This window comes from Drosophila erecta, unplaced genomic scaffold (genome assembly GCF_003286155.1).
Source record: "Drosophila erecta strain 14021-0224.00,06,07 unplaced genomic scaffold, DereRS2 tig00000000-arrow-pilon, whole genome shotgun sequence".
Classification (NCBI taxonomy): domain Eukaryota; kingdom Metazoa; phylum Arthropoda; class Insecta; order Diptera; family Drosophilidae; genus Drosophila; species Drosophila erecta.
This window is the reverse complement of record NW_020825194.1, coordinates 9,867,509-9,891,237: the sequence shown is the minus strand read 5'-3', so window position 1 is coordinate 9,891,237 and position 23,729 is coordinate 9,867,509. Positions and strand designations below refer to the sequence as shown.

The following is a 23,729-nucleotide window of genomic DNA, read 5'->3' as shown; positions in this document are numbered from 1 at the left end:
TTTTTTTTTTAAACTTTAGGTAGGTAAGGTAATATTATTCAATAATGCGTATACTACTTATTAATTGCATATTTTTATTCAAGAAGTAGTAAAGGTAAAGCTTATTGTTGCTAGTTATAAATACAGGCGATCACTCAGTAGATAACATACAAAAGCTCGTCATGGATTGTTTGGACATTTAGACAATAGGGAATAAGATAAAAAGTATCAATAAATAGTGCACATATATATACAAGCAAGATCAGCCATTTCAAGTACGTGGGCGCACTTATATCACACAAAGCTGCTGCTGGGCTCTTCAAGGTAAGCACACCGCGAGCCCGCCTCCTCCAGAGACTTTCGTCCCAGATCCAGTGGTATTTTGCTCGCAAACGTTCCAGGTTTGGAGGCTTCTTTGGGTGATGTTGGCACCTGTTTGCTGGGGGAGAACTTGTTGCAATAATTGCCCGTGGGCTGGGCCACGCCCCAATTGGAGGGCTTGATGGGCAGCACCTTTGGCTTGGGCGGCAGCGGTGGCGGCGCTTTAGCAAATTCCGTTTGATCCTGCGTCGCGGCAGGCAAGTCAGTCTCTGGCTCCTGGTCCACCTTCATGGGCGACACCGGCTGTTGGCTACGTGTGATGGAGAGACGTGGCGCCGGCTGTGGAATTTCTGTGGGCGTAACGTATACCTTGCTCACGGGACTCAAGCCGGCGCGCACCTTGCGCAGCTTTGATACAGCTGCGCTGAGATTCTCCTTGTTTTTCAGGAAATCAGGTAAATCGAAGTTGATTTCGGTGCCACGCTGATCCTCCAGTCGTGCCTGCTGTGCGCGCTTTAGGCCCTCGAGTAGTTCATCTGTAATTGGATAAATAACCAAGTTAGTTTGCCATTCTTTGGGGGAGGCACGTCAAGGCTACCCACCTTGGTGCTCGGCTACTCGCTCCGTCACCTGCAGCTTCACCCCAGCTTTTAGCTTGGCTATAATCGGCTTCTTGGGATCCGCGACTGCTTGAGTTGTCGCTGTCTCCTCGGATTGTTGACTGCTGCTAGTGGACTTCTTCTTGAGCTTGGGCAGCTTGCTAGCCGGAATGTTGCCGCCATCGCGCTGCTGACGCCGCATGGGCTCAAAGAGCGATGACGACTCCGAGGGCGCTTCGTTGGACTTCATGGAGCACAGATCGACGGGCCGCGACTTCTCGCTGGATGCTTTGTCAGCCTTGCTGGCCAGTAGTTCGTTGAACACCTTGTTCGTTAGCTCATCCAACTGACCCTGCGGCAGTGGCTTCATAGGTTTGCTTTGCTTCGGCGGCATGCTACTGCCGCCGCCAACCTGAAAATCCGAATTCAGCATCACGATGCGCAGTCGCTGGCCATCGGCCATGGTCACAGGCTGATTGAGGTCGATTGGCGCTTGAGTATCCCTCATGATCACCTGCACCTGCTCCATCTTGTAGTTGTACTTGCTGAGTATTGGTCGAATCACCTCGTGCAGTTGCTTCTTGGGCTTGCTCTTCACCGAGATCACCTTCGGATCGGGCAGGTCCAGCTTGAAAGCTACCCGGCGCTCGATCACCACCTCCTTACCGGCCAGGATTTGCGACGGCAGCTGCACATCGATCGACTTGGTGCTGCCCTGGAATACTATGTCATAGTAGGGATACACAAGGTTCCTCTTTTCCAGCAATCGCTCGACCAGTTCTCCCACTGTTTCACCAGGTCTTGTCTGCACTATGGTGGTGGCTCCATCGGTGAGGATCACCCGGCACAACGAATACACGCTCTCCGTACTGGCGCCATGTCCACCAGTGGCTGTGCCCGCATCAAACGAGGACAAAGATGACCTAGAGCTGTGTAGATCACTTAGAGAATTCTGTCCGCAGACAAGCTTGAGGGAGGCACTGGTGAGCGGGGCAGATGGTGGTACTGGCGGCGCCGGCATCAGCGCATTCTGCATGTCAGCCATTATTTCTGTGCGATCGCGGGACTTACTACGCGTCTTCCGGTGCCAGGGAAGCAAACTTTTCCGCCTTCTATCCTCAGCATTGCTAGCCGATTTTTTGAGCTGTTAGAATTTCAGTTCGTCTTAGCAATGATTGCATGTATATATGCTAGAAACACTCACCTTGGAGAAGGCACCTAAGTGAAAATTTGTCTTCAGCTGCTCGTCCAGATCCAATCCGCTGAATGGTAGGGGCTGGTTCTTCTGCTCCGCCTCAACGCAGCTTTTGTACAAATCAGAACGAATAAAACGCTGAAAGCTATCGAACTTCATCAGGTTGAAAATATGCTTCTGTGCCGGCGCAAAAATGTCCGGAGCGGCACCGGCCAGCTTCTCCTCCGTAAGGCTACGTGCCTGCGAGTCCACGTTGACGGGATCGCTGCTGCTGTTGGCCAAATGCTTGCCAAAGATCTCTCGGGCCAGAGCCACTCGATCCGCCTCAGCTTCCAACAGACGATAGCGTTCGCAGGCGGTCCAGAAGTAGATGTTCTCCGCGGAGAATTCCATCTTGAGAAACTCCGAGAACGTCTGCATGCCAGCGGCATCCTGTAGCATCCGCTCAAAAGAGCCGGCCCAACTGCTGGGACAGCCGTGGTCTTGGGCCGCATCCTCTGCAGGAACGGACACGGTGATGGCGGAGGGCGGGGCAGGTGTGGTCAGGATCTTGGGCACCTGCAGCAGACTGAGCTGGTGCTGGTTGCGCGTCGACTTCAGATCCGAGTCCAGCATCAGCGTCTTGATGTACATGTCGTTGTCGGAGGCGTTCATCGAGGCAGTGCGTCTCACGGGCGACGGCTTTCCTAGCTGCTGCTGCTCTTTGGCCACCTTGTCGGAGCGGGACGTGCGGAAGGAAGACTGTCCCCAGGCTCGGCGGAAGGGCGAGGCATTGGCGGGCAGAGCGCGGTTCTGAAACGATCAAGGTACGGAATTATAGCGAGCTGTCTTTATAGAAAAATAATAGTAATGATACACTTAAACTGAAATAACTCACTAGATCCATTGAAAAATAAGAAAATATACAAGTAATAATCATACACCATATTGTGGCCATAAAGAAAGTTTTGTTAGAAATGTGGGTAGTATGTACAGACTTCTTTTATTGTTTAGAGAGCAAAATGAAGATAGAAAATAGTTTCTTCATGCAACCCTTTAGATTTCAATTAAACTTGTAACAAGGAAGCACAAAGAAGACATCGATTCATGGCCCATTCACAAGAACAAATTGCGGGCATCCAGAGGAGACTGTCATTATCATGGTCAGACGGGCACGATAAACTTTTGAACTCCTCAAATCAACTCATAAATTTGTTTGTGTGACGCATCGTGGCTCTGGTTCCCCTTCGAAAAAACTATCTTTCCCAATTGTGTGTTAAGACATTCTGGAGTGGTTGCATGGGAGTTGCTTCGAGTCGAGTTCCCCTATGCTGATGATGATGATGATGGTGGTGGTGGAATGGTGCCCATTCCATCTACTTACTGCACTTGGAGCTACGATAATCGCTGCTCAAACAGACAGACTGAGAATCTCTAGTCGCCGCATGGTGGACATTGTATTTGTGCATTTCCCACCGACTTTTCGTTTAACGACAGCTTTTGTGCGCCATCCCCTTATGGCGAGAGATTAATGAATTCCACTCCTAAGCCCATCATTCTATTCAGATCTCTAGTTTCGCAGAAACCATAACTCACTCCCAGCTAAACTCAAAAAAGATACATACAACGCCACATTTTTGTTGTCGACTAACGCTGATTGTTATAGATAAAAGAGAAATTTTCAACATTTCCGGTTGGTTTCAACTTGCTCTCTCGCAGTTCGATCTTAAAAGAAGAAACGTAATTTTTGTTCATTTTTGTTCATTAATAGAAACCAATTTGTATCGAGCTGCACAACGTCGTTTATACACTTTTTAAATTGGTTCGACACACGCTAGCAATTGTGCAGATTGAGATGAAATGCCATTTGTGTCGTCAAGAGAAAAACTCCTATCAATATTTCTATATTTTTACGTACACGATATGCAACGAAGTGCAATTTCATCATATCAAGAAACAATTCTTGTGACGCCATAACGTAAGAGATATGCCAGTTCATATTAAGACATGCATACATATACACAGTGCAGTAAAGATACAGTTTTATCGCTATGGTAAAAGGCGAATTAAAGTATATGGGTCAAAACTCAAAAAACATCACTTAAAAGTACTTAGGCTGCACTTGAGTTTGGCTTTGTTTTCTTGAAATGGGGCCTGAAAATTCTAGAAAACAAGCTGACAAACGCCCAACAGATTCGGCGAGCAAAAGCTCAGAGAGAGGAACATAAATCAACGCTGATTGCCAAACAATAGGAGACAACTACTAAAAGGGGGTGTATAGAGGTTTTGACGTCGCTAAGTAGGAAGTGAGCAATTTGCCAAAGAAAATAATTAAAATAAATAAACGGCTAATCCACAGACTGTCGACTTTGCGCTGCAAAATGCGATATCGAATGGAAACAAAGACGAGGCAACCGAATTTAGCAACAGTGATTCGTGCAAGAATGGGCAGCAATTAAGCCCGACCACTAAGAAATCCCACAGCTAACAAATACAAAATACACCGAAAGAAACACTCAAAAACAAAAAAACACCAGCCATCTCCATTCCGTTCCATTCACTGGTCAAAAAAGGGAGTGCGGGCCGGAGCATATTTCTCCGCTTCAGTGGACACTGACTTGGACATTTTCCGGTGCCGCCATGGTGGGTACGTTCACATCCACATTCCCATTTACATGGCCATGCCTCTCTTGGGCTGTCTCCACATATTAAACTCATCATTGGACACTGAGAGAAGTTAGCAATTAATGCAATTACTCTGCGACTCGAATTTAAACAAAATCACTGCTTGCTTTATGTTATTAAATCGCTTTGCATGACATTAGAGTGGCATAACGATTATAAAAATATCTGCAATTTTCGCACAGTGCACTTATAGACTCGGTTCAACTATCCAGCTGGCTTCATCTTTATATCGCTCTCTCGAAAACGAGTGCCAAGTCATTGAGCTGAGTTTGCATTTCAACGGCGGCACCGAGCTGAAGACCAACAAAGTCCCACGAGTGAATTATCCGCAATGGCTTTCGGCTCGGGTTACCACTCTTTGGTGGCTGGCTACAATATAATTTCTCTATATGCACACCCGATCCCATTCCAGATCCCGTTCGCGATCCCCATCTGCAACCTGTCGCCTTCTGGGGTGGCACTTAATTAGCAGGGCGGCGGTAATTGGAGTCTGGAGTCGATGGAACAACCGCAATGGTCTGCTGGACATGATGGAAAATTGAGATCCATCGAAGGGTTTCGTTTCGATTACTCTTTGGGGGCGCACAGCCATGCCTGCCGTTCGTAATCTTGGAGCCCAGACACTTGAGAATATCACGTAGTCTCGTTCGGAGAACCCACACCCTCCCAGATGTTTCAGGCAAATATCACGCATATCGGTTCTTTGGAAATTGTTTTCAGGCGATAAACATGGGGGTAAATATGTTATCAAGTATGACGAAGTGGGTTTTGGGGGTCCCATTCAAGAAGTCTAATATTTGGTATCTGGTGTCTAGAATTTCCCCGAAGTGTACCAGAATTTCAGGGAATTTATGACAAATCGTATGAATTATTTGTACACATACAGCGGCGGTCAAATTAATGACACATCCAGATGTCATCAATAAGTAGCACATTTTGGTTTTGAATTTACGAATGTATCTTTGTCATGGGCAATATCTTAACATTATTGATAAATGAATTGCTAAGTGAACGCTTTGAACTTTTATTAATGGAAGCTATAATTTGCCTCCTCTGTTCTCTAAATTGCCATTAAAACAGGTTTGCCATTTGCTTTTATGATTTTTGTTCGTAGCAATATTGAAATTGACTTAACTGGTTGTTTTGTGACCTATGTGGTGGCTTTTAATCTAAAATATAAACACATCACTTAGGAGGTATGATATGAAAATTGTAAGTACTTCTGCAAATTAAAGACTTAATCAGAGTACAAAGGGGTAGTGTGGTTGTATATTTTTGAACTTTATAGTACTCGTAAGTGTATTCTACACTCCCTATAGAGACAACAATGAAAACGAATCTTATCTGCGAAAGGCCTGCGTTTCAAAATAAAGCGAAAAGAGGGCGGATTGAGGGTGGCTCATGTAGAGAAAGAGGGAAATAAAGGAGAAGAGGATTGGAGATAGAGACAGAGAGTCTCGTTAGAATTGCAAATGATCAACTAACCATAGGCGTTGATAAACCAGAACGAACATTCGGATTCTCTGGATTTCTTATGATTTTGCGGCTTTTACGACTCAATTTCTTTGAAATTTCTTGCGGTATTCCAGGTGACAAGGTGTGTGTGCCTGTATAAGTGCGTGGGCAATACAATGGCAGAAAGCGAAAACGTGACGCTTTTGTCAATTGGCTTTTTCTACACTTTCGCACTGGAATTCACAACGCGGTAGCGCACTGCACTCTTTGGACTTTATGTAATTGCTTTATTTCACTTGGAAGTACTTGTATCTTTCGGAAAAATGGTAGCCGCGCCGAGAGCCGCGAACCCGTCGATTCAAACGCAAAAGTATCTGTGAAGTTGTCGAGGTTTAACTGTCAGCAATGTTAAGTTTCGAGATTGCAGCAACAGAACTGTTAAGAGTTGAATGTTAAGGAGAATGCAGAGAAGAGCGAGAGCGGCAGAGAAAATATTATTAATTAATATTAACTTCTCAATCGATTGGAAGTAATGTAGAATTTTTGTAACCAGAAGCAATGAGTGCACAGTAAAGTTAGAGCAAAGATAAAAGTGCAAATCGTTTATATTTTAAATCTTTTCAGCGAGAGAGCGCCAAAGAGAGTGATCTTTTGAACAGCTGCTTTAACAGTTTAGGGGAGGCAACGAAACTGGATTTCGAAATTCGAATTCGACTCGGCGAGTGTGTGTGCGTCTGTGTGCTTGTGCGCTGCTTACTCATTTTCAGTGGGAATGAGAATGCCTTTTGTTGTTTCTTTTTCTTTTTTGGTGGCTGTTTCGTACGTTGCTCTTTGTTGTTAGTATTGTTATTGCTTTTGCCTATTTGCCTGACACCGGCTGCTGGAAATTGCTTTTGTTGTTTGCTTTGCTGCTTATGAATGAACCGCTTACGCACACACAAAACCAAGTTTGCACAGCTTGTTGTGGGTGTGCTCGCTCTCTCTGTCCCTCTCGCTCGCCCCACCAAGTGACGCACATTTTTGTTGATTTTCCTTAATTAAATGTTGCTTTTTTCAGCCTTTTGGCCAATTAATTAAGTGGCCTGGCGCATTTTGGACGCATTTTACACGGCCTCTGTATATGTAATGCCCATTTAGGTATGCAATACAATTGGCTTAATGAGGCAAAAACATTTGTAGTTTTGCGAAAACATGCGGACGAGTAAATAAATTGCTCTAAAAATAGCCAAAATACACTGGCAAATTAATGAAGCGATCCGCTCCGATCCGACCCCCTTCCATCCTTCCAGTGGTCTAAACAAAGAGAGCCCCAGTCAATTGGAATAATTAAAATGCCAAGCAAAAGCAACTGGAATGCGGGCGGCTGCTGCTTTGTTGTTATGCATTTGGTTGATAAATTAAGCAATTTGCAGATATGTATGTATACAAAAGTGAAGATCGATGAAGGAGGAGAGGAAGGCCGGGCAACCGAATGGAACGCGTGCAAGTCGACCCCCATCTGTGTCCAATTTCCAGATCATGTGAGCACTGGAAAATTATTTTATTTTCCTTTTCGCCGCATGTGCGTTTTTTTGTCTATAATTTCTCAGTTATTTATGATTTGTTTAGCTAATGGCCAGTGGGCAAAAAAATAAAGGGAACTATAATTTTCCACATTTTACGCACTTCGCTCTGGTTTCCATCTGCGGTTTTGTGCGTGAATGAGCCAATTCCAGCCAATCCTATCTGTTCCGTTCCAAAATCCACAATTGCAACAATTCGCTTTACATTTGTGAGTTACAGTGGACATTCGATAGGACATTTTTCAATTTCACAGATATGGATTTCTGGCGGATTTCCCTTTCGATTTGTAAAGAAACCAAACGAGTATTTTTTTATAGGTAACTTTTCGATGCTGCTCGTATACACAGAAAATAAAAATTAAAATACCTCAAAGAAAATATCTTTTCCCATTTTCAATTGATTCTAGTTTTCCAGTTACGGTAGGTTTGCCTGTATCGCTTTTTTGAACAATTGTGCACATTAAATTAAATATCCGGCATGCTGCTTGTTTTTCCTGCTTCTTTTTGTTTGTGTTAATTTTATGGAAGATAATGCGGGTCATATGCGTTCCGTTCTGAATACTCCAGGCGGAAGATACATATATGTATTTTAAAGTTAAGTACAGGAATCGGATGGATATGTGGATGGAATTTTTACAATGCCCACAGACGTTTAACGACTTTTATACGGCCCTAAGTGTGGGCAATTCAATGGGAATGGGAATATTTACTTAATTTCTTTATTGATCAATGGAAATGGTTAATATCAGCGTGGGCTATTTCCCCACTTGGCAACCGAGGAACCAACTGATGACCAATGAGCCCCATTGAAAAGTGAAATGCGGCACGCGACGCCCATGCAAATGCGATAATTAGAAAGTCATTATGGCCACAACTGGCAATCGTTGGCCCGATTTGGAATTAGATGGGGACATCTTCGCTTAGGTGACACATTGCACACATATAGGAAAGTACTTATCAAAAGGGAAATCCAGGCAGTAAAAGTGAAGCGAATGATGTAAGAATAATAACTATAGTCTGGTTTTCAGGATGCTCGCCATAAATAATATTGTAAACACCGAATACTTAGGACTGTCACAACAAAAAGTATCACACTAATAAGTGTGCAACTTAAAGATAAACATGTATAATATAAAATTCCCTCTTTAGATACATGATCAATCTAGTGATTCTACGTCTCGAATTCTCTTCCTTAATTCCAATCGTGAATCTGCGCAGAATTTACTGCTGATTGATTTGTGGCATTACAAACAACTAATTTTTATTGGCCAATAAACTATAACTAAATGGCGTAATCCGATTTGACGTACATCTAGAATGCAGCGCAGGGTAAACACCATGAAGCTGACGAGTTCAAAGATCATTTGGGGATCACTCTTTGGCTGGGGGATTCGCTGGAAGCCAGGTGCCGCCATACGGACAACCATCAACGGATTTTACGGACACGCCTTAATGGCCATTGATTGACGACGACACGGGCGTAAATAAACAGCTTCCAGTGAAAAATTATGAAGAGTTTTTGGCGTAAACAAATTTGGAACTAAAACATATCGGATCGGAATCGAATCGAATCGTATCGAGGCGTATCACATTGGCGCCAGCTGTCGAAGTACACTCAACAAATGAAAAGGGTCTACGTGTTTGAAATTATTTAAATAATAATAGGTTTTTTGTGAAATAAGGATGTATTTAGATTTTGATTTCTTATATTTAAATTGTATAGTTTTGACACCATTTTTGATCTTATCGATATAGCCAAAGTCTAAAAAGAAATTATGGGAATTTATAGAAACCATTCTAAATCTTAACTTAAGTGTAATGAAATATCGCATTCAAGATGGTTTTTATCTCATCTATTCAGTCTTGACCTAGTGCTTGAAATGCAGTCTTATTTTTGATAATCGATGTAGAAGATAATAGATTTGATAATTTTAATAATTTCGTGAGTATTGTTGAGTGTACTCCCAGGCGATTACTCCCACTTGGGATGTGAATGGAATCTAGAAGTGACTCACTCGCATGACGTTGGTGGTGTCGCGCAGCGGAGGCGGCTTGCTGAAGTCCATCTGCTGCACTGCATCCGGATCGCTGAGGGATCTGCGCAGCGTGGTCACCGATGCGCGCTTGGAGTGAAAGGAGCCGCGCAGGAAACGAGCAAACTCGCAGGCGGCATTCTTGCCAACGCGACAAACGGCCCGTGGAGGAGTGACCTTGAAGCTGGGCAGGAGTGGAGCGTGCATCTCGAAGGAGGAGTCGGGGGAGAGATTGCGGCTATTGGAGCTGCCCGACTGGGAGGTGAGATTGGAGCTGGCCGAGCTGATGCCGTCGTCGTGCTCCTCCTCGTCCTCGGAACTGGTGGGCACTTCCCCGCCAGACGCGGCCAGTGGCAGTGGACTGCAGCCCAGCTGCTCCTCCTCCCGATCCCTGGTCACCCTGATCAGCACTGGGGAATCGGCCCGGTTATCCTCCAGCTCTGGCTCACTGAGCTTCCGGCTACCACTCCGCCTCTTGGTGGCCGAACTGAAGAACTGCAGCACGCGTGAGGCACTGCGGCAACTCCGGCGTTCCGCCTGGACACGTGCCATGGCCATGGGTGGTGGCATCAGGTCCTCCGCCTCTGCGCATTTCCTGGGCAATGGATTCACCGCCGCTTGCTCCTCTGGCACGGTCTCCGATGCAAGTGTTATGTGCGGGGAGGCACTGCGTCTGCCACTGGCACTTTGGTAGAACTCCTTGGCCTTGCGGCATATGTAGGGTGAGCTCATCTTGGACTTGACCTTCGGTGTGCTGGCCTGTCGCTCCTCGAAGTCCCGCACAAACCGGGTCAACTGTTCGCGATCCAGCTCCGTGAGGCAGCGATGGCGGACATGCTTCGGCGTGGAACCGGCCGAGGCTCCAGGATGGATCTTCTTGATCTCGAAGCTGCTGTCAAAGGTGCCGGAATCGTTCAGCTGGCTCAGCGACTGGACGAACCGCTCCACCATGCTGGCGATGCTGTCCTGGTTCTGTGCGAAGGGTATTCTGGAGCCACTGCCTCGCGTGGTGTTTGTATTGTTCATGACGCGCACTTGCCTAAATGGGTGCAATTCAATTTGATTATTTGATATTACTAGCACTTTAAGAGCTTGTACGCAGCAATTAAAACGCAAAGTTTTTTTGGGTGGCAGGTAGGGTGGGATGGTACTCCCAATGGTTTCGATTTTAGCCACGTTCACGCTGCTCGACTGTTCGCGTACGACTGAATTTCCCCGGCCAAATGGCCAGCCGCCAAAGGTAAACTTTTCACGCAAGTGGGGAAAAGCTATGCAAATTTCGAGAACCTATGTACGTATCTCTCTGGGACGCCTGCGCCCTCGAGACCGCAGACATGCGACTTCTTCAATGTTGAGTAAGCACTTTTTATGGACTCTCCACGCCGTTCACTGCTTTCTTCGGACGTGCGATTCGCATTTGGAATACCTAAAGACTGACGGAAATTGTCGCTTGTAGCTTGTCGATGTATCTGGCTGTGAATCCAGTGGATACAGTGAGTTCAGCGGTGCGTCACCCATGTGGGCCCATAAGGAGATGCCAGTGGGTTTACGCAATCGAAGAGAGTGTGGGATACATAAAATATAAATCGAGCCTTATAATCCAAACAAAAGTTATTAAAGAAAGAAGAATGTTTTTATTATGTTTATCGCTCGAATATATAGACCTCAACTAATGGGGCGCCCACAAAAAGCACTCTTTACTCGCCTTGCTCTATCAGGCATCTGGCATTACTCCACTGACTGAAGTCAACAACAAGCCTCCTTATCAATATTCGGGTATCAAAATAGCTCAGGAATTCCCGTGTAAACAGCAGAAAGAAAAGTGTGACTGCGCAATATGAGCCAAGAACTTAATAGCTTGACCCAAATGGTTAGAATATATCTACATATGTATGTATCAGCGAGACACACGAGAATCGTGACCACTCATGGCACTCTAATCTTTTGAAGTTCCTAAGGGAGCACGTCAGCTCCAGGCTTAAATGGAATCCAGTCCAATAATACATGGGAATAAGTTCTTCTTGGAACTTTTGACACACAGGAAAGTGTGGTCATAAACAAGTGAGCCTCCATGCTAAAGGCGATTGCCAAAGCGTTTTATGCCTTTTTCATGAATGAATAAGATTTCAATCTTGATTGGGTTGTATCGCCTGACATGGAAAGCCATATTTGCTTCATTATATAGAATAATATTTATTGCCCGTACATTAACGCGTGACTAACTGAGTTCGATCGATTCAGCCAGTTTCCAGTGACGACCATAGATCAAAGCGATTTCTCGTACGTCTCGTGCGTCTCATTGTTCTCCCCACGGAATGTGACATCATTTGGAGCTGAGAGGAATACTTCCATTCTAAAGTGATTTTATGAATCGCCTTTCGGCAAATTCTGTGTAATAAATCCGTGAAGCTGTCTGGGGCTATTCCGTTGAATAGGTCAGAATCGGAATATTGGCCACATTCGACTATTTTGGGCATTTAAGTGGAAGCAGAAAGCAGGCGGAGATCTGTTTGATTTTTCACTCTTCGGTTTTAAGGGGAATCATTTTTGGGGTGAACTACTGTGTTCGTTTACACCAAAGGCAAATAAATAAGGAATTCGTGGGCTGTTTTAAATTGGGCGAAATTTGCGATGAACAGTCGAGCGGCGGGCAATTAATTCTGAATAAAACTTTGGGTTTTTATTGCACAGTTGGTATTTCGGTGATTGAATTTTCCATCATTATTTTTTTTTCAATTTCGGTTCTTGAAGTGTTCGGAGAAAAGTTTATAAAAACATTAACGCACACCCACTGGCTATTAATTATGGAGAAATGTCTTGGGGGAAATACCACACAATCATAATTAGAAGTCGCCAGCGATTTGCTGGCGTTTCGTAGGCGGTTTAATGGATTTTACGCGGTTTTTAGCTATGACGTCGATTGGGGATTTCATTTGTTCGATTACACTGCATATCAAGGCAATAAAGTGGAATGTTTTCATGGCTTGTTATTGTTATTGTGTGCAGTGGAATTCGCAAAGATTATGAATCGCAGAGAACATTTTTTTATTTTTTGTTTTTGGTTTTTGGTTATTTCCCCCCTTAAGTTGTATATTATTTAGCACATTCTATTTTGGGGGCCAAAAGCACAGAAAACAGGCCACAAACAAAGTTCAATTGACTAGCTGTTTTTATTTATCCAGCCAATATTTGATGCCAGTGCGAGTTTTATTTTTGGGTGGCGATGAGTGATTAATCAGTAGGTTTTTGGGTCCAAGGTAATTAACAGACATTGCTTTCAAGTCTTTGATGTATTGCAAAAAGTCGTATTCAGTGATACACAAAGTCGGAATTTCCGGTTGTCTTTTTCAGCTTGGAGTTTTTATATGTTATTAAATGCTGGTTACTTCAACGTACACTTTGCTATTGTGGTTGCCAGGTAATTGGCCCAGTTTGCAATGTAAATTAAAACTTATTGACTTCTTCAATTTGATTTCGGCTTCAACTTTGTAACCAAAAGCGTTGTGATCGAATGAACTGCGCTCGGTGACTGACTCAGGGTTTCTGAACGATGTGCGACGTTCAGGTCGCTGTTAACCTGGCTCAGGTGGTAGGCAACAACAACATGTTGCCCATGGCAATGAGCAGGTGAAACGGCAACAGCGCAGCTGTTGGAACGCCGCCATAGGCGCGAGTGGGAAAAGGAGAGCGCATGCGCGCGTTTTTCAACGCGGGGCGGTTTACAAGCGGTTTCGTCCGCTTTCGCCGTTCTAGCGCTTATTGTTGTTGTTTTCTTGGCGATCGGTGGTTAGTCACTAAAACCTGAACACAAATACCGTCATCGGGGTGGAAAATGTGCAGCGGAGTCAGGTGTTTTCCACTTGCACTTGCCGAATGCATTAATTGCATACCGCATGCAATTTAATAGCGATTCTATACCCTGTAGTTCGCATATTGATTGGACACTTCCCCAAAGAAGTGACCATTAAAACAAGTTTTGGCTTGAGTCAGACTGTGCTAAAAGCCTATTCGTAAAATTTGAACAATTACAACAAAATCCGAAGCTTATAATTATAATAATTAAAGGTTTACGACGTCATAAAACCGCGAGTCGCATTTCGAGTGGAAATGTTTCAGGCTTATAACAAAAACGTATGTAAATGTATTTTTATAAAATTTTTATTACTATTTCTGCTGCAACTTATAATGTTCCGCTCCCAAATAAGATATCACATTATTCCGGCATTTTTCTTATCTAGAACAGAAATAGAATAAGCTTTCTATTTGACGGGAGTGTTCCTTTTCGAAAGCATTAAACCAACAGATTACCAACTAATAGATCGTATTGCCTTAAAGCCAGAGCATATGTATCTTACGATTGTCTGGGGACAACCGACTTCGGTTGGGTTTTTTCGGCCAACTGCCTTGGGTCATTTCAATTGGCAGGTTACGTGCCTGGAGCGCAAGGTGTTTATTAATAGCACAATCCGGCATTTTGGCATTTTGGCGTTTCTGACGTACTTCGGACCGCTCTTATGTACGCTGCTATCAAAATACGGGGGCACAACGACAATAGCGCCCAAACAGTCGCTTCTGTTGGATCAGGTAAATAGTATGCATTTTAAAAATAAACATTTTGTTTGTCATTTCCATTTCCATTTGCGCTTGGCCTTTGGCATTTCGGGTTGAGTGCTAGTCAAACTGATAAGCCATATGATCACATCCGAACAACTTTGGGCAATTATTTTCAGCGAAAATTACACGACTGACGTATCTGATAGATACATTTGGCTGGCTGGCTTAGAGGTTTTCCATTCCCACAATCGTCAGCTGGCAAATACGTTATGAATTCGCTGGGCCTTGGTAATAGAACTCACATTCAGAGGCCGAATCGTGGTTAATTGTGGCACAGAACTTAAATTACCCAGCCCAATGGTGTAGAATTCAACCTGCCAGAGAGCCAAGAGTCAAGAGCTCACTTCCCATGACGATCCGCTGGCCAGGAAGGAAGCAAAGTAACGTTCGCTTAGCAGGTCACCCCGGCTCCTTGACTTTTTCCCCTGTATATCCTACAGCACGAGGGTTGTTGTGTTGCACCTGTGACGGCATGTGCCACTCCACCTTTTTCGGAGGAAAACCACACGGGTTACCGCCAAAATGCCGTCAGACCAGAGTCAACCTGTTGGAACACCCGGCCAACTACTTATGTCATGTCCCCGGTTGCGTGTCTATTTGGCTTAAAACAATTCACAAAAGTGCACTTGACATGCTTACTCATTAGTCCCCAGCTGGCTATCGTTTGTTCGAAATCTCTAAAACACAACTAACTGGCTTAGAAACTGCCGAAATTTAATTAATGTAATTTATGTCCATCTGACTCCCAAAAGTACGCAGCTAATATATGTACATCACATTGTATCAGATAGAGAAATGATGGATGAGATTACTAAGTGCTATATCAACAGTTTGATATGAACATAGCTGATTTGATTATCTTAGTGCTAATATTTTCATGTTTCAGACTCCAGACAATATGCCTAATAATATGCCTAATTTACGATATTAGTTTATGTATTCAGAGCGCAGGAGGGCAAACGCAGGGTAATAATATTTACCACCTAGCAGGTGTCACAGATTTATGGATGGGCAAACAAAAGAAGCACTGTTTGCTGATTGCGAGCCATGAGAAAAGAAATAGAGCATTCTATCAAAGGCGTAAGAACGTGCTGAAATAAGCAAACAAGCAGATTACTAATTCCAAACGACATATGCATAATGTTTCGAAAGACGACTTTGGCGCTTTAGTCATTTTTAGGTGAGTGGGATAAGGAATTTCGTGATATAGGGGTGAATCGGACAACTCAGCCTAAATCTCCGGCATAAAACCAAGTAAATATCGCACCAGTAAGTAACGTCAGCAATATGATTTATTCCCTGCCTAATTACTGACTTGTGCGTAATTAGAGGTAGATGCCAGAGTTTTTTGAGAGGGGAACCCATCGATCAAGAGGGCACCGATATAGGTGTGAGATATATCCACAAATCACATATTGCCAGCTTACCGCGATCTCCTTCTCCTCGGAGTACAGGCCACAAACGAGTTCTCGAAGTGACATTTTTGCATCGGGACGATCACTGTTGTTGTTTGCCTGTGCAAAACAATTGCACTTGCAATTTGTACACGTTTTTTTCCTGTTTTTGTTCTTACTTTATCGTAATGAGAATTTATTTATATTTATTTCAGTCTAAACTGCTGACGGGGCTCCTTGAACTGGCGTTGAACTTTTTATGGAGCAACTTTTGCGCGACGTTGTTTTATTTATATTTATATTTCAATTGTAATATGCCCATATGTACTATGTATTTATGTATTTAATACAAAACAAATAAACGAGGGAACAGCACAGCACAGCGAGGCGAAAGTGAAACTGCGCAAACGGGCGACCGAATCGCACAAAAATCGTATACAAAATCGCGTGTTGTCAAATCGAAAATCAAACTAAATTACCGATGTACCCGATGGGAATTCTGGGTAGGATTGGGGGGCGAGCGGAGGAGCGAAAAGGTCAGTCGGCGTCGACGCCATTAATTGCTTTAGATTGAATTAAGCCCGAGGCAGGGGAATCGACGGCGGAACCGCTCGGGATGGAGCTGCACTGGTGATCGGCTTCAGTCGTGACCTACGCCCATGACGTCATTGGCTCGGAGCACTTTATTTTTAGCCAGCGATTTCCGCCCTTATCACCCACGACGCGCTCGAATCCCCGAGTCGCGATAATGGCGATCGGAGCTGCAGTGTAAGGGCCTGGCCGTAAATACTAACTAAAACCCGCAAAATCCGTGCCCGAATCGCAGATAGCGGAACCGTGGCCACCTATTGCCAAAGCCCAACTGTGACTACTAAAAATCTGGGTAAGCGGACAAAGGAACGCCGATATATGGCCCACCAGACCAGAGAGAGCCCCTTATCTGGGGACCCAGAGAGCAGGAGGAGCAGTGGGATCAGTGTGGAGCGATAAGCTCCGAGACCGCAGGTAACTTCGAGCGGCGTCCAGGTAAACAGATTTTTGAACGCGCACAGGGGCGGTTCACAAATGCAGGGGGTTCCCTATTCGTTTCGATATGGTATGTTTTCGTGATTCAATGTTATATATAATATATATTACATACGTGTATGTTAAAGGGCAATGATTTAAAAACATTCCACAAAACTATGATTAATAAAAACGATAATGTTCCACTTACCCCCAAATCCGGTTCACTGTTCGTAGCTTCTAAAAGGCAATGTGAGGACGAAGATGCGGACATGCTGGTCCGATCCTTGTGCGATTTGTGCAGGTTCTGCAGGCTGGCCCACGTGTCCATGGTCTGATCCATACATGCTCCACTGACCGACGACTGCACACTGTCGATGGCCTCGAATCCCAGCGAGTGTCGCGAGCCAGGTTGGCCAAACACCTGGGCACTGAGCTTGTGCGGCGTGGTTGGCGCCTCCAGAGCCAACGATCTGCGCATCTTGCGGGGCACACCAGTAGGATGGGCAAATGTGTGGCCCTCATCCAGAGATGGAGCAGCCGAGTGCAGCGAGATGTCATCCATGGAGGCCACGGCTGCCAGAGTGCGCGGTGAATCGTCGACAAAGAGATTAAGGACATCGTCACAGGAGCGGGTGGATGTGAGATTCGTGGCGGGACTCTTGATCAGATTGAAGCTGGCCAGGAGATTGGGTCGGCGAAGCGAAGAGCTCGACGGCGGCGATCTTAGCAGGGCGGCATGATCGGGCATGGCGCGCACAGTCAGTCGGTTATCCGGGATGCCCACTATGCCCAGTGGACGAGCAGGTGCTGGATAATTTGGTGGTCCAGCCTGACCAGGGGCTGCTCCTGCTCCTGCAGCCAGGAAGTCCACCACCAGAATGCGATCCGATATATTCGTACAGTCGTTGTTGAAGCCAATGCCCGAATCCGAATTGGAGGTGGTGGTGGATATCTCGCTGTGGTTTGATGGCTGCGGCGAGTGGGCAGCCGCTCCTGCTCCTCCAGCTGCGGCGGCTCCTGCACCCGCCTCGTAGTCTGCCTGATGACTCCGACTTGCCGGCGGCAGAATCCGCATGGTATACATGCTCCGCACGAGATTCACCACATATTCCGAGTTGTTGGGGAACTCTAGACACAAGTTCGAGATAGGATCGCGGGTGCACTGCAGGCGGAACTCGTGGGCCCGCTGCAAATGCTGCGCATGCTCAATCAGCTTGGTGTCGATGACGAAGACATGGCAGCTATGCGAGATGCTGATGTGGCCAGCAGCTGCTCCGTTGCCAGCACTCGGCTCGTACTCCTCCTCGATCTGGGTGTTGTGCACGGCGCTAGTGACCAGACCAAAGAATCGATTCTCGCTCTCCGAGGAGGAGCTCACAAAGTTCAGCCTGGCCGAGGAGTAGGTGGCCAGCACTCCGCCGCTGGAGCTCTGCAGGCTCAAGTTGTCCGGCGTGATGCACATCAGCACAATGGTGGGCTGGCGCTTCTCCTGTCTCAGTTTCCGAATGCAAGATCGCACTGTCTGCAGCTTGGAGCTATGCGATATCTGCTTGGGCATCTCGATGGTTCCCAGGTAGCCGACAATAACACGGTACTCCAGTGCAGCACTGCCCACAGCCCGCACCATGGCACTTACATTGGCCACATCCGCTGCTTTGGAGAGATTGGCTGTCAGAGGCGGATCCTCCAGAACGGGTTTTAACGTAGGGTGTTCTGGTGATGACTTTGATTTGTGCGGTTCCACTGCCTCTGGTGGGTTTAGCTTCTTTTGGGGCGAGTTGCGTAGTCTGTGCAGTTTGGCTTTGTGGTGCAGAAACCTGGGCTTGTGCCTCAAACTGGCTGCCAACAATTGACCCCTCAGCGTGGCATGGGCGTTCTCCTCATCCGAGCTGTCGGAGTAATAGTTCTCGGCAATCTGCATGCGAATGCTGCCAAAGGAGTTGCCTATGAGTTGCACCACTGTTTCGTGCGGCAACTTGGAGACATTAAGACCGTTGACGGAAATGAGAAAATCACCGGAACGCAGTCCAGCTTGCTCGGCGGGTGAGCTGCTGATGATGCAGGACAGCCTGCATGGTTGCTGCCCGGAAATGGTGAAACCGAATCCATTGTAACCCCGTCTCACTTCCACGGTGCGGATGCCATTGTAGTTGTAGTTGGGTCGCTTCTTGCGACGTCGCTGATGCTGCTGGCTGTTGGATCCCGAGGGCGTGGTGGCGGTGTTTATGGGCGCGGGCCCACTACTCACAGCAGGTGATGCATCCTCCGCAGCAGCTGCTCCCGTTCCCACGGCAGTGGAGCCACTTGCTCCCGTTATGGGCAGAGGCGGATGATGGTGATGCATGGCGCTCACTGCGTGGAGAAAACGGATGATGAAGAGTACAGGCCAATCTTAGTCCACATCTGGACATATGTACGCACCTTTCTCATGGATGGAAGCTGCAACCTGGATTTCTGGAAATGGAATGCGGTTTCTGTTGCGCCCCTTTTCGGATGTCGCCCCCTCTCGCTCGCACCTGTGCGTCGCCTATGCGAACTATGTAATCAATGGCACACACACACGCGCAGCAATGGCCACACGTATTTTGCTGCACTTTTCTAGGCCTCTATTTAGTTGATAACTAACTCTTCTTGGGTGCTACCTCATCTTCACGCGGTTAATATGTTTTTTGTGAATTTATCGGGCATATTTATTGCAATTGATTGCGCTTAAATCCGTAATTAAAATATGCGTCTACGATGCGCAAGCGTAACTATGAATTAGAGATGGAACACACTGAGGTGTTACGCGATACTATCATGTGTTCATTGAGATATCGATAACTTTGCTAAATAGAGATGAAATAGGGCTGCCAGACTGGCTGAAAACAATGAAACAGGCGTTGCCAGACTGCAGAATTGTGTTCCATAGCAAGGAGCTGTTGTCATATAGCGCTAGCGTCGGTTACTTTTCGAATTGAAAGAAAGCTCCGTATGCTCGTCCTTTAAAGTCCTTCCGGTGAGCTTCCATCTGCGTAGCGTGTTATTTGTGTTTGGCCCACGCCGTTTCAGTAACATTGGGACATTCAAACGAATTGGTTGAACGCGCGCACTCAGAACCGCAGTGAAAGTGTTGAATCAGTTTTTGAACCCGAAAACAGCAGTTAATTCGCTTGCGTGAAATGTAAAGTGTTATTGGTCAACGGATCGAAGTGTTCGGAGATGTGACGGGAAAATGTTTGAAGATTATCCGGAGTAGGGCCTGCAGAAGTGACCCAGTCAGCCAGAGTTGAACCAACAGAAATGTTCGCAAGGACATTACGGACAAAGAATTTCGCCAATAGAATGCAATGGGGGATGTTGCGGAAACGGAAGTGCCAAATTGAAATGCCATTTAAGTCGGGCGAGCGATTTGCCCGACTTCGTTTACGGCTCATCCGGATTCGTCTGCGTCTGGTCAGGGCACTCAGATTTCTTGGGGGGATTGGTTCGAGAGCCTGGGGAGTGCGATCCCCAGACGGCACTTGGCGTGGCTCTTGACATTGATTATATTCATGAGGCCAAGTCATAAATTCCAGCCCGACTGTTTACGAGGACTCTAGCCCCAATCCGCAGTACCCAAATCCCTAAGATGTAGCCAAGTTGCGACTAGAGTGCCAATAAAATCATTAACTGTTGCAGCGCATTAAATTCATGGCCCAGACGATGCTGCCGCTCGCTATTCAGGCAGCAAACATTGTCATAAAACCTCGACCCATTCGCGCCATATTTCATCTTGCGTTTCGTCAGGACACCGCCTCAACCTCACCCTCACCCTCACCGTCATGCCCACGCCAATCCCTATCCATCCACCTCACATCCTAATTGCCAAAGGTCCTGAGTCCCGGGGGCGTGTGAAAAACTATTAAAAGGCCGTTGGGCCGTGCATCGTGGGCCATAATTAATGGCGACAATGACTTGATCGGCCGATAATTAATTTATCGTCATTTATATTGCCAAACTGACTATATACATACTATACTTGGTCACCAGAGCGGTTGGCAATCCCACGGGAGCTCGTAAACTGTCCAGAAGTTGGGTTTCTACTCCCAGTCCCTACTCCACTTTAATTTCTTGGCTGGCGAAAGTTTTCTTTTCAACTAAACCCAGCCAAGTTTCAGTTGGTTCTATTGTATTATTTTGGCACATGTTTACCCCTACTCGCACTCCCCGCTTACATAGTTTTGGCCACAAATTAGTTTAGCAGTGGATTTTGCTGGCCAGAAGGAGATGCGGAGCATTTGCATTCCATTCCAGCAGACTTTTCGCCTGTTTCGTCCAACTATTTTGCTGCTGAAAGTTGGCTGGAAAAGTTTCTCAATTGCGACGAAGAAATCAATTGGAAATGATTGAAACCTAATTTCCCAAATGGACTGAATACATAAATCAATAAATTATGTCCTTTCGAAGATGGGAATCGACGGAAGCACCGCAGTCATCACGGGCACTTTATTGTATTTAAGGGTTAATAATATCGATCGAACTGATTTTTGATTAATGTACGGCCTCCGCATTAATGTTTCCATTGTTTGCTAAGTGTTTTGTTATTGGATTATAATGAGGACTTGTGAAAGCATTTCATTGGATCTTATCCTGCGCAATGCTATTAATATACAGTAATAAAGGGGTTCACTTTGATTGAATTTTTTCCCTATATGTGCCAAAGTTCACTGCTCGCACTCGTGTATGTGTGTGGTCAAATGGTAAATCTGTGCAATGTCATCAATATTTCAACAAAAAGCAAATATTTTCGCTTCAGTGGATCGCACTGAACCGTAAAGAGCAGCAGAACTATGCTGATAGGACGCTTTGCAGCCCCACCTGGTGTAAATCCGCCACTCTATCCGTTTAGGGGATTTCATTTGTAAACGTCTCTCTGGGAAATTATTAGGAAAATACGCAAATTTCACTGGAAATGCCAGCTCCCACCTCTGACATCCCAAAATATACTCTTTTTGGCATTATCAGCCCCACGCTTTTTGGGCTCCTAAGTCGCCGTCCTTGCCTTGAATTCGGAAATTGTTTTTGCCCACATTTCATTTGTTGGCCAAACTTTCTGCAAAAAATTGACACAATTTAAACTTTTCTATAAACAAAAGCAATGCAGGGCAGCCAACAGAAAAGGTTAGCCAAACGAGCCATTTGTTCCCGCTGCTGTTTACTTTCTTTCTTGTCCCAAATTTTTCCCCTTTTTAGCTGCCGTGGTTTTTTGTGTACTCCAGTTTATTACAGAACACACAGAAATGAATGCTGCTGGGCGTTTTATTTTTTTTGCTGAAGTTTGTCAAAAGGGAAAGGCTGCCCACTTTATCCCTTATTTCCCGCTTTTGGTTTCTCAATTTAGTTTAAATTGCGCACATTTGAAACAATTTGCCAACAGTCAGCGCCCCACACATGCACTTTTTTACCCCAGAATGCATTCTGCGGCTTGGCAGAGATTTATGCAGGCTTTTCATAAAGCTGACAACATGGCGTATGATTAATATCATGGGGAGCTGCCGCTCCCTGGCCGTGGATTGTTATTTTGCTGCATTTAATTAAATCCGCGTGCGATGATTAAGTGCTCATTTCTCGCAGGCAACCAGCACTTCAGAGGTTCATACATATATAAATGCGATAATACAAGTACTTACCTATATAAATGATGTACAAATTGCTATTTCTGGGCGACCGGCGCCTTGGCAACTAAGATTAATTGGTATTGCCGCTAAAAATATAAACAAGGAGTTCTGAAATTATGCCAAGTGCCCGGCAAGGACGCTGTTGTGCTGCAAAGACGCACTATACTATAATGCTGTGTGGCATGCACTCAATAAATTTGTGCATTTCATGACAATGACGTCGCAGGCGATGCGTTCCGAGAATTCCGACTATATATGTACATACTCGCATCTATGTACGATACGGCATATGGGTGTGTGCTGTTGGCCTGGCTGACATTTCTTGGCCTTTTTGTCCTGCCATATGTGCGAAAATGCCAACGTTCATTGCAATGCAATTAATGAAGATTGCTGCAGCTGACATACAATGTGATGTATTATATGTAAAAATGCCTTTGGCTTATTTTGGGCAATCTAATTTTGAGTTTTATTGCGTTTCATTTTGCTTAAAATTAAATATTTAAATGGTATGAACTTGCAGAATATTCATTGACACACAGCACATTAATAAAATGCAATGTCAATATTTTGTAGCCACATTTTTGGCAAGCCGCAAGAATTAAAACAATGGAAGCTTCTAAAAGTATTATTTGTTTAGTCAGTATATTTGCTTTACTCCTCGCTTAGCATTTCATAACGAGCGGCCTTCATTTTAATTGATACAAACGCTTTATTTACATTCCCTTTTTTTCCTGCTCTTCGTTTCACTTTCAATTTATATTCATAGGCCACTGTTGAGTTCTTTTATTTGCAGGTATTTCTGGTTTTTATGCAATATGAATTGCGTACGCCAATTAGAATGACATTTGTGCCTTTGCTTTGTTGCGGTTCGGTTTTAATTACACGCCTTCCCGTTGATACTTTTAATTAACGCTGCTAATTAAAGATGCCAGCTAAGTGAAACTCGCTTTTCCGGCTTAGATATTAGCAATTTCAAGAGGGAGACGAGGTAGCAGGTAGCCGCGTTTCGCAGCAGGACCCTCCCAACCATTAGTACGATATCCTTGGGGCTTATCGCAGTCTTATTACCAATTCGGTTGCTCTGTCTGCTCCACTTTTGTGCTTGATTAATGCCCGGGATGTGCATTGGATTGCGCCCGGGATCTCCGGCGGTAAGACAATGGCAGCAAGAGCTGGTAACGTTGCCCATTGATTTGTGCCACCTGGCTGGGGAAATGGCCTCGGTTGCCCAGCGGAGACGCATCGTAAATCATCAATGTGAAGCTC

General features: G+C 45.3%; 1 protein-coding gene across 4 annotated transcripts; it reads right to left on the bottom strand.

Moving 5' to 3' along the window:
* Window positions 1–57: 57 nt before the first annotated feature.
* On the bottom strand, window positions 58–19,625 carry LOC6554890 (regulator of G-protein signaling loco). Of its 4 annotated transcripts, none has more exons than XM_015153856.2 (5): window positions 19,246–19,625; window positions 17,033–19,176; window positions 2,104–2,886; window positions 903–2,043; window positions 58–836 (listed from the first exon to the last, which is right to left on the bottom strand). In XM_015153856.2, the coding sequence occupies exons 2-5, from the start codon at window positions 19,166–19,168 to the stop codon at window positions 274–276; spliced, it is 4,623 nt and encodes a 1,540-aa protein (XP_015009342.1). In that variant the 5' UTR covers window positions 19,169–19,176; window positions 19,246–19,625; the 3' UTR covers window positions 58–273. The 4 variants fall into 4 exon arrangements, with proteins under 4 accessions (XP_015009342.1, XP_015009346.1, XP_015009347.1 ...); XM_015153860.2 differs by lacking the exons at window positions 17,033–19,176; window positions 19,246–19,625 and adding exons at window positions 9,791–10,847; window positions 13,205–13,366; XM_026977160.1 differs by having other exon boundaries at window positions 737–836; window positions 931–2,043.
* Window positions 19,626–23,729: the final 4,104 nt, after the last annotated feature.